At 38.1% G+C, this 14,169-nt stretch overlaps 1 protein-coding gene across 15 annotated transcripts in view; it reads right to left on the bottom strand.

The window, feature by feature from the left end:
- SOX5 (SRY-box 5) overlaps positions 1 to 14,169 on the bottom strand; it is a 1,171,960-nt gene that overhangs the window by 159,018 nt on the left and 998,773 nt on the right. For 13 of the 15 annotated variants that reach the window (XM_027541542.1, XM_027541545.1, XM_027541540.1 and 10 more), the window contains one exon: positions 1,474 to 1,597. In XM_027541542.1, coding sequence (XP_027397343.1) covers positions 1,474 to 1,597 — 124 coding nt within the window. The remainder of the gene's footprint in view (positions 1 to 1,473; positions 1,598 to 14,169) is intronic. The other 2 variants (XM_027541534.1, XM_027541538.1) reach the window with 1 other exon arrangement.

Here is a 14,169-nt window from a genome sequence, read left to right on the forward strand (position 1 = left end):
AATATACTTGCTTTCTCTGAATTTTTTGAGCATGACAATGATGTTCTGGAAGATACTCAGCTTAGCAGCCTAGACTCTCTTTGGAATTTGTTACTATTTTTATCTACAGATTATAGTTTGCATTTTGAGTATCTGAATTTTGGAAAATAAAGTATTAGATTGTTTCCAAAACAGTGTAGAATTTTGATTTTGGTTTAAAAAATGGTCATAAACACAGGTGACTAAAGTTAATAAGCAATATAAACAGTCATCTCAATATAGACTATCAGTATAAAAATGCCTTTTTTTTGTTTGTAACGAATGCTCATTAATTCATTCAACAAATAGTTGAATATTGTACTAAAACTTTAGCTATAACAATAAATGAAACGGAAGGTGCACTGGCCCTCAGTTTACAATTGAAGTGGAAGAAAATATACAGGGTCCAAAGGAACCTGGAGAAAGGGATCTAACTAGTTCAGGCCAGCCTTCCCTGGTCTGAGTTGGAAGAGGTTCACGACACCAAGGAGAGTGAACCCAGACAATTCAACTCACAGGTTAAGAGAGTATGGTTTGGTCTAAGAGCTAAAAGAATACCAGTGAGAAACTAGGCTGTAAATATAGGGAGGAGATGGATAATAGAAGGCCAGCTAATTCACGTTAGGAAACTTGGGTTTATTTTAAACCACAATGGAAACCTGCTGCTGCTGCTGCTGCTAAGTCGCTTCAGTCCTGACTCTGTGTGACCCCATAGACGGCCTCCTACCAGGCTCCTCTGTCCCTGGGATTCTCCAGGCAAGAACACTGGAGTGGGTTGCCATTTCCTTCTCCAATGCACGAAAGTGAAAAGTGAAAGTGAAGTCGCTCAGTCGTGCTGGACTCTTAGCAACCCTGTAGACTGCAGCCTACCAGGCTTCTCCGTCCATGGGATTTTCCAGGCAAGAGTACTGTAGTGGGTTGCCACTGCCTTCTCCACAATGGAAACCTATTAAACTGCATATTCCTGTCTTCTCTTTGTGACCCCATGGACTGAAGCCTGCCAGGCTCCTCTGCCATGGAATTTTCCAGGCAAGAATACTGGAGTGGGTTGCCATTCCCTTTTACAGGGGATCTTCCCTACCCAGGGATCATATATAGGTCTTCCACACTGCAGGTGGATTCTTTACCATCTGAGCTACTAGGGAAGCTGGGGATATTCCTATTTTACCTGTGTAAAAATAAATTCAACCTGGAAATCATACTCATATTTTAGGAATACACTGGAAATAAAAGTTATGAAACCAAATTATAAAAAACAAATATTGGCTTCAGAAACACAGAAATATTTTAGGCACTTAAATATCAACATAAACCCTTTTCTTCATTTTCCATGTATTTCCCCTTTAAAATAAAAATGCTATACGGGTGATCTCATTTCTTGGTGTGGCAGGAATATTAAATTGCCTAAAGACATGCCCTCCACCCACTCCCAAATGAAAAATCAACGGTACTTACTACATCCAGCCTTATAGCTGAAGCCTGGAGGAAGGAGGAATCCTTGCTGGGCAGCTGCAGCCAGTGTCCGTTGATCGGGAGGGAATACGGGAATCATTAATGGCGGCAGTTGACCTTGAACCTGCTGAACGTATTAGAGCGAATCAAAGAGAAGAAGTCTTGACATTCCATGCTTCCCAACCCTCCTTATTTTATGATAAAAGGGAAAAAAAAAATATTCAGTTCAATATACAAGTTTGCTAGAACACTGGACGTGAGACTGCCTTGGGACTGCTTTAGACAGCAGATTCAGAATACTAAATACTATACCTGGAAGGTGATATCAAGTTCACTTTCTAACCTGATGAATAATTTCCCTACATATATCCTTGACAGTGGTGAAGTATCTATTGATGCTTCACACTACAAGTCTTTTCCTATTGCATTAATATAATGATTTTAAAGGTACCAGTTAGGTTGAACTAAAATCTCCTTTTATAAATCCCATCTGTTGGACTAATTCTACCTTCTAAAACAAAATTAACTAAACTGTACCATTTTATAGGTTCTTCACTACTTGAAGATAATTCTCATGTTCATGCGTAATTTTGAGTTTTTTAATGTTTGAATAAAAGATCTGGAAGAAAGCTTAGAGAGTATTAAGACTTTCTCTATTCTTTACAGAAGTGGTGTGTGTGTGTGAACCTTAACGCGCACATGTATGCTCTGCTGCGTCTGACTATTTGCAAGTCCGTGGACTGTAATCCACCAGGCTCTTCTGTACATGGAATACTGGAATGGGTTGCCATTCCCTTCTCCAAGGCATCTTTCTAACCCAGGGATCCAATTTGTGTCTCTTGCACCTCTAGCATTGGCAGGAGGACTCTTTGCCACTGCGCCTCTTGGGAAGTCTCTAATAGAAGAGGCAACTGGGGCCAAAAGAGAACTGATTTGCCATGGCCATGGAATGGGATGGGGACGGGTCAAAACTATGTCTATGATCTGGTTCCTTGGATCCTTCTCTGTCCTAGACTTTTTTGTCATCTATCTTCTTTCAGGCAACTGAACCATTCCTCAAACCATATGGCTTCCCTGGTGGCTCAGCTGGTAAAGAATCCACCTGCAATGCAGGAGACCCTGGTTCGATTCCTGGGTCAGGAAGATCTGCTGGAGATAGTATAGGCTTCCCATTCCAGTACTCTTGGGCTTCCCTGGTGGCTCAGCTGGTAAAGAATCCACCTGTAATGAGGGAGACCAGGGTTTGATTCCTGGATTGGGAAGATCCCCTGGAGAAGGGAATAGCTACCCACTCAAGTATTCTGGCCTGGAGTCGGGCTCAATAAAGGACAGAAATGATATGGATCTAATAGAAGCAGAAGATATTAAGAGGAAGTGGCAAGAATACACAGAAGAGCTGTACAAAAAAGATCTTCATGACCCAGATAATCACAATGGTGTGATCACTCACCTAGAGCAAGACATCCTGGAATGTGAAGTCAAGAAGGCCTTAGAAAGCATCACTATGAACAAAGCTAGTGGAGGTGATAGAATTCTAGTTGAGCTATTTCAAATCCTAAAAGTTGATGCTGTGAAAGTGATGGACTCAATATGCCACCGTAAATTTGGAAAACTCGGCTGTGGCCACAGGACTGGAAAAGGTCAGTTTTCATTCCAATCCCTAAGAAAGGCAATGCCAAAGAATGCTCAAACTACCACACAATTGCACTCATCTCACACGCTAGCAAAGTAATGCTCAAAATTCTCCAAGCCAGGCTACAGCAATACATCAACCGTGAACTTCCAGATGTTCAAGCTGGTTTTAGAAAAGGCAGAGGAAACAGAGATCAAATTGCCAACATCTGCTGGATCATCAAAAAAGCAAGAGGGTTCCAGAAAAACAACTATTTCTGCTTTAGTGACTATGCCAAAGCCTTTGACTGTGTGGATCACAATAAACTGTGGAAAATTCTGAAAGAGATGGGAATACGAGACCACCTAACCTGCCTCTTGAGAAATCTGTATGCAGGTCAGGAAGCAACAGTTAGAACTGGACATGGAACAACAGACTGGTTCCAAATAGGAAAAGGAGAACGTTAAGGCTGTATATTGTCACCATGCTTATTTAACTTATATGCAGAGTACATCATGAGAAACATTGGGCTGGAAGAAGCACAAGCTGGAATCAAGACTGCTGGGAGAAATATCAATAACCTCAGATATGCAGATGACACTGCCCTTATGGCAGAAAGTGAAGGGGAACTAAAAAGCCTCTTGATGAAAGTAAAATTTGAGAGTGAAAAAGTTGGCTTAAAGCTCAACATTCAGAAAACTAAGATCATGGCATCTGGTCCTATCACTTCATGGCAAATAGATGGGAAACAGTGGAAACAGTGGCCGACTTTATTTTCTTGGGCTCCAAAATCACTGCAGATGGTGCCTGCAGCCATGAAATAAAAAGACACTTACTCCTTGGAAGAAAAGTTACCACCAACCTAGACAGCATGTTAAAAAGCAGAGACATTACTTTGCCAACAAAGGTGTGTCTAGTCAAGGCTATGGTTTTTCCAGTAGTCATGTATGGATGTGAGAGTTGGACTGTAAAGAAAGCTGAGTGCTGAAGAATTGATGCTTTTGAACTGTGGTGTTGGAGAAGACTCTTGAGAGTCCCTTGGACTACAAGGAGATCCAACAAATCCTAAAGGAAAACAGCCCTGAATGTTCATTGGAAGGACTGATGTTGAAGCTGAAACTCCAATCTTTTGGCCACCTGATGTGAAGAAATGACTTACTGGAAAAGACCGTGATTCTGGGAAAGATTGAGGGCAGGAGGAGAAGGGGACGAGAGAGGATGAGATGATTGGATGGCATCACCGACTCAATGGACATGAGTTTGAGTAAACTCTCGGAGTTGGTGATGGACAGGGAGGCCTGGCGTGCTGCAGTCTTTAGGGTCGCAAAGAGTTGGACACGACTGAGTGACTGAACTGAACTGTATGTATAGTCCATGGGGTTGCAAAGATTCGGACACAACTGAGTGACTTTCTCTTTCACTTTCAAATCATATGACCTCTGTTTTGGTTGCCATCTTTGAACACACTTTAATTTTCATGTGTCACTCTCAGAATGTGGGATTCATATAATTCAATAATCTAATACAAAGGAATCACTATTTTCTTTGAATTGAACAATAATTTCTAGAAATATAAACTAATGCAGCAATTTCTGCAGCTATGTCACATTATTATTAAATGCAGAGGTTGTCATTTACTGAAATATTTAAGATAGTTTTCCAAATATTTCAACCAGATTTCTCTGGTGGACATGGTTACTGGTTAGTGTTTGTCAGTGAACATATGAATGAGAATGTATAATCATGCTAAAAATCACACCTCTGACATTTTGCTCTCCTTTACTATTTTTCCCTCACATTAATGCAGTTATTTGGAAAATAACTATTTTATGAACACATACTATGTATAAGAAAATGAGCTAGGTAGTACAGACACTGTACTGAACAAGACAACCAAGATCCTATGCCCATGGAGCTTATATTAGAGTGCAGATAACAGTTAAATGTAAAACAAGCACATACACAAATCAAAAACACAAAACAAATTCATTCAGTTGCTAACCTTAACAGCAACTCTGAAATATCTCCCAGACTTGATTTCCCTTTCTCACACTGATATTCTTAGGACACACAATTCTTATTCTCATTTCTCATTTCAAAAGTCTACCCTCAGTTTCTCCTTCATTTCATCTTTCATACTAAACCTCTGAGATATTTCTGAGATTTTGGTTGGTGAGTGGTGGTGTTGGTGGGGAGTGGGGAATGTTGAGAGAGAGAGGGACAAAGAGAGAGAGAGAGAAGGCATGATGAGGATGGGGGCTGGGGAGAGAGAGAGAAAGAGCCAACCAGCCAGCCAGCCAGGCAGGCAGAAAGAGAAAGGAGCACTAAAGAATGAGAAATCAGTTTTCAGAAACGACTCCAAACTGGAAAGCATTTCTTTTAGCAAAAAGTATTTTAAAACCTATCTATCACTGCCACCGGAGTGAAATAAGGTGAACAACACAACCAGAAAACAAAAAGACAATGTTTTAAGGTTAGAGCTGAAGGTTGTAGATGTTATAACAACTACAGCCAAAATTTTTTGAACATACTGGGGAAAAGATAAACCTTATTAAGAAACCACTGGAAAACAATTAATTAAAATTAGAGACTGCATGCTGAGCAGGAAAAAGTGGCCTGGAATAATGGGAGACATTTGAAGAAAAAACAGCATGGGGGCTGGTTCTGTGTAAGAAGAGGACATAGACCAGAATAACAATCAAACAAAGAAATAAGCAACAAACCAGCCATACTGGTTAAGGGTTATCACCAGCTACACTGTATCCTTCATATTTCCTTGATTGGAAATAAGTCATTATATTTTATATAGTACATTGTCTTTCTGAGACACCATTGGTTAAATGATTTATAAGATGGTTATAAATTTAATGAGCACTTTAGAGATAAGAAGAAAGGAACTTCAAATGGAATGTATACAAGGGTTAGAAGAGGCATCCAAACTGCAGAGACCTTAAAATTTGGGGAAAATAACTTGCACAATTGCAGAAACAATAGGTTCTTGTTTTAGTGAAGTAGTTCTTAAACTTGAATGTGCATTTTAGAATCACCGGCAAGCTCTGTAAAATACTCAGTGCCCAGACTGTTTCCAGACTGAACCAACAGGAGTGAGACCCAGCCATCAGCCTTATTTAATGTCCCCCTGATGATTCCAATGTGCATCCAGGTTTGAGAAGTACTGTCTTAAAGAATGCTGAAGTCATCGTCAACAGGTTTTTTTTTTTTTGGTCTTCTTGTTTTGCCTTGACGTAAAGAATCTGCCTGCTCTGCAGGAGACCCAGGTTCGATCCCTTAGTCGATCCCCGAGTCCCTGCAGAAGGGAATGGCTACCCGCTCCAGCATTCTTGCCTGGAGAATTTCATGTCCATGGGGTCGCAAAGAGTTGGACACGACTGAGTGACTAAACTTTCACTTCTATAGGCAACTACGTCAACTTCAGGTATACAAGTATTTGAAAGGGAGACTCTGCCTCTTACAGGTCTGGTGCTGAGAGGATATTAAACTATATTCCTTATAGAGTTCTTTCTAAACGAGCCTTGTATCTGTATTTCACATGCTCCTCTTATGAAAAGCTTTGGGATGGTTTGCTTTCACTAAGAGAATAATGACCAAATCCTTCTACATATTATTCAAGTTTATTCACAGTGTGTTCCTACTCCATCTTTTCAGCCATTTTTCTGCCCTCCTTCATATATCCTGTACTCTTGTCTCAATGGATCATGAAGACTTCCTTGCATACATGGTACTTTTCCACACTTGAAGAGACCCAAAAGTATTTTTCTCCTCTGTTTTTAGCAATTTCTCTTTTCCTTTTCTTCTTGGCAAAAAATTCTACTTATTTTTCAAAGGCTTTTGAGACCCACATAATGCCTTTGCCTGTGAAGTATTTCTTTCTTATGATGCCAGTTTTCAGGCAGAAACAATTGTTACTTCTTAAATCTCACAAATACTTACAATACTTACAATAAATAATACAATACTTAATGTATTGAATAATAGTTACTTGTATAACTTGCGTCTCCCTTAAGACCTACGAGCTCATTTAGGAAAGAGGTTGTAACTTATTTATAATTGCAACTTAGAGCAGCATCTTAATTATTATATGAATTAATAATTCATAAATAAAGAAGAAGAATGTATTATATAATTCTATCTATGTAATTTCTTCTGTGCACACTAACTCCAAATGTCCACAAAAGGCCTGTGGACAACAAAGTTCTTTAACAACCAGAAAGGAATTCAGGTTCACTGGAGAAAAATGGCAGCATGAAAAACCAGCTGCTTTGTGTTCCTGTTCTTAAGATATGGATAAAAGGTCACATACATTAAGATAAATCCATGATTCTTGGGAATATGCATGCATGAAGAAATATCAAAGTAATACAGAAATACTGGAAATATATTACATCTGTACTGAACAGACAGACTTGCCTATCCATGTTCTAATAATGTTTTAATTATTACAGCTTTGCAGATATTAGTATTCTATCATTATTTTCTTTCTCAAGTATTTCCTGGTTTTATTTACATTTATTTTTCCATATTAATTTTAGGATATGGAATTCCTTGCTGAATTCATTAACCTAATTGCTTGATGGCAGGTTATATCTTTCAATTTATTAGAATCTTCTTCAAATACTTATTGTATTTTCCTTGGTAATTTTATTTCTAAGGTTTTTAAAAATATTTATATTGCTATTGAAAAGTTAATTTTTTTGTTATACTGTTTAATTGGTTACTGCATGTACATAAATCTCTACTTGTGTGTGTGACAGTTTTTACCCAGGTAATTCATTCATACTCAAATAATTTATTTATTTATTTATTTTTAAATGCTGTGACCTCCTGCATGTTTTTTCTTTTTTTTTTTTTTTATTTTTTTATTTTTTTATTTTTAAACTTTACAAAATTGTATTAGTTTTGCCAAATATCAAAATGAATCCGCCACAGGTATACATGTGTTCCCCATCCTGAACCCTCCTCCCTCCTCCCTCCCCATACCATCCCTCTGGGTCGTCCCAGTGCACTAGCCCCAAGCATCCAGTATCATGCATTGAACCTGGACTGGCAACTCGTTTCATACATGATATTTTACATGTTTCAATGCCATTCTCCCAAATCTTCCCACCCTCTCCCTCTCCCACAGAGTCCATAAGACTGTTCTATACATCATTGTCTCTTTTGCTGTCTCGTACACAGGGTTATTGTTACCATCTTTCTAAATTCCATATATATGTGTTAGTATACTGTATTGGTGTTTTTCTTTCTGGCTTACTTCACTCTGTATAATAGGCTCCAGTTTCATCCACCTCATTAGAACTGATTCAAATGTATTCTTTTTAATGGCTGAGTAATACTCCATTGTGTATATGTACCACTGCTTTCTTATCCATTCATCTGCTGATGGACGTCTAGGTTGCTTCCATGTCCTGGCTATTATAAACAGTGCTGCGATGAACATTGGGGTACACGTGTCTCTTTCCCTTCTGGTTTCCTCAGTGTGTATGCCCAGCAGTGGGATTGCTGGATCATAAGGCAGTTCTATTTCCAGTCTTTTAAGGAATCTCCACACTGTTCTCCATAGTGGCTGTACTAGTTTGCATTCCCACCAACAGTGTAAGAGGGTTCCCTTTTCTCCACACCCTCTCCAGCATTTATTACTTGTAGACTTTTGCATCACAGCCATTCTGACTGGCATGAAATGGTACCTTATAGTGGTCTTGATTTGCATTTCTCTGATAATGAGTGATGTTGAGCATCTTTTCATGTGTTTGTTAGCTATCTGTATGTCTTCTTTGGAGAAATGCTATTTAGTTCTTTGGCCCATTTTTTGATTGGGTCCTTTATTTTTCTGGAGTTGAGCTGTAGGAGTTGCTTGTATATTTTTGAGATTAGTTGTTTGTCAGTTGCTTCATTTGCTATTATTTTCTCCCATTCTGAAGGCTGTCTTTTCACCTTGCTAATAGTTTCCTTTGATGTACAGAAGCTTTTAAGGTTAATTAGATCTCATTTGTTTATTTTTGTTTTTATTTCCAATATTCTGGGAGGTGGGTCATAGAGGATCCTGCTGTGATGTATGTCAGAGAGTGTTTTGCCTATGTTCTCCTCTAGGAGTTTTATAGTTTCTGGCCTTATGTTTAGATCTTTAATCCATTTTGAGTTTATTTTTGTGTATGGTGTTAGAAAGTGTTCTAGTTTCATTTAAAATAATCTTTCAGGTAAACATTTTAGTATTTTAAAGAATAAATTACAATAAATTTTGGGGCTTTTAAAATCTGTTATTTTACTATAATTTAAAAAAATATTTTGCTTTAGTATTAAAATTTTTTTAGTGCCATAATTTTCCAAGATCCACATATATAAAATAATACTTTCAAGACTGAGAAAGATCTTCAAAATTATCTGGCATAATACAGTCATTGTGCTGATAAATAAATGAGACTTAGTTTGGCCAAATATATTGTTCAAGATCCCAAAGTTAACATTGAAACTCATCTCCTAATAATCTAGTACACTTTTCCAACACTTGGGAAGAACTGGGGGTGGGGAACAGAAGGAACTACAAGGGAAAGGAAAAACTAAAATAAAAAATAAACCTAATTTCATAGCCCCAATGATGTGTTTATTTTGGAATATTATAGGACAGATTACATAGCACTGTACTAAACTGTTTTCAGAATAAAGTAAACGGTAAAACATACACAATCCAAGATCTGTGGTTAATTCATCTATGCAACTAAAACCACATTTCAATAGAGTTCATCCTCCTTATTGGCAGATTCTGTATTTGCCAATTTGCCTACTCACTGAAATTTGCTTATACCCTCCCCAAGTTTACTTGTACTAGTGCTTTTGTGATCACTTACAGACCTGTGCAAGGGAGCAAGAAATTTTGATGATTTTGCTGTTTAAAATGCACACAGAATCAATAATACATATTAGTAAGTTGTCTTTAAACAGAAACATACATAAAACAAGTACATGTATTGATCAGTTGATGTAAATAGTGTGACCAAAGGCTCCTCAGAGCATAAGTCTGTGTTTCCTTTAGAAGCAGTTGCTCAGCATCTGCTAATTCAGTGTTCATGTCACCTTTATAGAACATAAGTAGTGCAAATAATGAGCATCAACTGTATTATTGCTGTATCTTATGTAATTTTTAGCTCCCTGTTGCTAAAAATTAGCCAAACTTTGGAAGAAAAGGACACATCATATCACATCAAAACAGTACAATGTTTCCTGGGTAAATTCTAAAATCAATGCAATAAGTTTAGTAATTTATTCTTATATATTTGCCAATTTTGACTACTTCCAAGTACTATTCACTGTTAACTTTATTTTCCTTTACTTAATGGATGAAATCCCTTTAAGCTCCTAATTAAGGTTTGCAAAATATGTGACATGTATAATTAAGTTTTAGGAAAATACTTTTGTCACAAAATTTTGGTGTTCTTAGCGGGGGCATGATATTCACGTTAGAATAACACATAATGAATTTTAGAGGCTACTTCCTATATATGTTAAACTTTAAGATGGAATATTATGTTTTAACACTTTCTATAATTCTACCACATAGATTCTGAATGTAATCTTGACCCCTAAAATCTAATGAATCCACCATAATCACTTTATCACACTTGTAAATGAATGACTAAACACTTACCAATTATGAATAATAATGAAATATTTTATATTTTAGGTAAATCATGCTCAGTCACTAAGTTGGGTCTGACTCTCTGCCACCCCTTGGACTGTAGCCAACCAGGCTTCTCTGTCTATGGGATTTCCCAGGCAAGAATACTGAAGTGGGTTGCCATTTCCTTCTCCAGGATTTTATGTAAATATTCTACTGCAAAATCTTACATTGGGTTCCATGAAACTAATATACCAGGTAGATATTTAAGGTTATTAATTTAGCTTCTAGTCCCATAGGTCTGTTTATTATTCATTCAATCAACATTTTTACTAACTGTAATAGAATGCACACTTTTTTGGTAACTAGGAATACAAAGATGAATTCACACACAATATCTGCTCTATAGAAGTCCTGAGTCTGGTGAGGCAAAGGGATAGTTAACTAGAAAACACTGGTGTTAGTTCAACAACAGAGACTTGTATGTGATATACTCTGAAAGTACAAACTAGAAACTCCTAACATAGCCAGAATTTAAGGTAGGCTTCATGGAGATAGGTCCAGGAGATACAGACTCTGAACAAATAAGCAGGAGTTCACCAGGCAAAAAGGTGGGAGTATGAGGAATGAATTTTAAGCAGAGGAGATGAGAAATGAGCAAATTATCAGGGATTAAAAAAAAAAAAAATCATGTGAGAGGGAAGCTACCAAGCAGTGTTCAGTTCAGTTCAGTTCAGGTCAGTTGCTCAGTCGTGTCCAACTCTTTGCGACACCATAGACTGTAGCATGCCAGGCCTCCCTGTCCATCACCAACTCCCAGAGTTTACTCAAACTCATGTCTATTGAGTCAGTGATGCCATCCAGCCATCTTATCCTCTGTTGTTCCCTTCTCCTTTTGCCTTCAATCTTTCCCAGCATCAGAGTCTTTTCAAATGAGTCAGTTCTTCCCATCAGGTGGCCAAAGTATTGGAGTTTCAGCTTCAGCATCAGTCCTTCCAATGAATATTCAGGACTGATTTCCTTTAAGATGGACTGGTTGGATCTCCTTGCAGTCCAAGGGACTCTTAAGACTCTTCTCCAACACCACAGTTCAAAAGTATCAATTCTTTGGTGCTCAGGTTTCTTTATAGTCCAACTCTCACATCCATACATGACTACTGGAAAAACCATAGCTTGGAAAAACCAAGCAGTGTAGAAGAGCAAAAGATATAAGGAAGAATCAGTGTTAGAAAGTTGGCATCTATCAGTCTGTGTAACAGAAAAAGAAACCAGATACAGAGTTTCCCCTGTAAGCTCTGCTGGATGTAGTTTAGGTGGGATACCCTGGTGGGTATATGGAGGAGAGATTTGAAAGGCAAAGCAAAGTGGAGACTAGGTAGGTGTTGATGATGCAGAGGTTACACGTGTATGAGTATGTAAGAAATCTCTGTACCTAAAAGAAAAAAAGAAACTATATATAAATATATAAGAAAAGGAGAAGAGGACAGAGTCAAAGATAATTCTCAGTGTCTAGTCTATGTAACTATTTATACTGGTAAAAACAAACAAAGCATTAGGGGTAATGATTTCTTTCATAGAAAGATATGAACATGGTTCTGAACATATGTGTTAGAGGTGTCAAAGTAATGTTCCACTGGAGATATCATACCAGCAGATATAAGCAGATTGATACTCCCATCTGAAGCTAGTGAAAGACATTTTTAGAGCCTATGGTTTGGGGAATCACTGGTTGATGAGAGTTGACTAAATAATCCATAAAGAGGGTTTGAAGGATAAAGAGAAGACAGCTTAAAATCATCTGGGTCACAAAAATAATTCAACAAAGGGCTGAGGAAGAGGAGTCTAAGAACAAAGAGGTAAGATAAGAATGATGAAAATTATAAGTACAGTACCACAAAAACCAATGAAATACTAAGATTGAGGTAAAATACTAAGATTGATTGTCTCCGTGAAAAGTGCTGTAGAAAGAGTATTTTAGAGACAAAATATTGTTGAAATTGTTAATTAGAAGAGAGTGGTAAATCTAACAATATCAAATTTATTAGAATGGAAGATAGCATATTCCTAAAGGTTGAGCGCTGAATGTGTGTATTAGTCGTTCAGTCGTGTCTGACTCTTTGAGACCCATGGACTGTAGCCTGCCAAACTCCTCTGTCCATGGGATTCTCCAGGCAAGAATACTGGGAGTGGGTTTCCAGCTCCTTCTCTAGGGGATCCTCCTGACCCAGGGATCAAACCTGGGTCTCCCACATTGCAGGCAGAGTCTTAACCATCTGAGCCACCAGAGAAGCCCAAACACTGAACAACAGGCAAGAAAAAGGAGATGGCAAATGTAGATAATTCTTCAGAGAAGGTTGGATGAGATGTCAGGAGAAACATTTGATGACAGCTGCATAGGGATGCAGAGATTTTACTTCAGTAGCAGAGTTTTAGGCAGTAGCACATTTATTAGCTGAAAGGTGCAAGTGGATACTGAGAATTTGAAATGTAGGAAAGAGAAGTTACTTGGTGGACCACAGCTGCCGAGGAGGATGAAAGGCAAGGTAGAGGTGTAGAGATTCATTTCAACTGGGAACAACATCTCCTTCTCCAGGCCCTGAGGATTGGAGCCACACAAGTGGATAAACAGATAATGTTCTACAGGCAAGGATATGAGAAGTTAAGGAAAACCAGGTCTGATGGAAGAAATTTTCTCAATGTTGAAGGCAAAGATCATATCCTGAAAATGAGAGACGCTGGGAATGAGGAAGTGAGTTCAGAGAAGGTATGGAAGTTTGGGATGATTATGGTGAGAAAAGAAAAAGAAAGTAATCACAGATGATTAAAAAGGGCAAAGGAAAAGGCTAGCACCTGAGGAGAGACAGTGAGAATTTTGATGCTGTCAGTCTTCCCTTTTGTGAGTTTCTGGTCACTGTGCTTGATAATCAGAGAAGATGAATTTCAGCATACAGGTGGGGGAAAGGCAGGGGGATAGCGGGGCCTTCAGCAAGGATAGGTTATGAGGAAATCAAAGCTGCTTTTGAACAGCAATGGGCTTTAGATTTACCCCAGGAAAATCTAAAGGTATTTAGATTTTCTAAATTCCTAAATTTCTAAATTTCTCTTCTAAAGGAAGAGAGGCCTGGAAGGCATTTCTAAGTTGAGAAAACTATAGGAATCAGAAAACTATAAAGACTATTCCATGAAACTAAGGAGCAGTTTGTGTGAGAGCTCAAAATACAGAAGTTGTGATAGAAGACTTGTTTAAATGGCATACACAAATGTTAAAATGAAAGGCAGTTTTATGATTTAAGTCAGCGCAATTACAAACAAAATGTAAAATCGGAACTTTTCAAATGTTCTGCAAGAATTTAGTCCGGTGAGTATTATAGTATTCAAGCACATGTGGTCTATAGGGATCAGCTCACCTCCAGCTGAAATTCAGCCACCTTTGGTGGGGAGCACAGCAGCTGTTTAG

The sequence above is a fragment of the Bos indicus x Bos taurus genome, chromosome 5, assembly GCF_003369695.1.
Source record: "Bos indicus x Bos taurus breed Angus x Brahman F1 hybrid chromosome 5, Bos_hybrid_MaternalHap_v2.0, whole genome shotgun sequence".
In the NCBI taxonomy this organism is placed as follows: domain Eukaryota; kingdom Metazoa; phylum Chordata; class Mammalia; order Artiodactyla; family Bovidae; genus Bos; species Bos indicus x Bos taurus.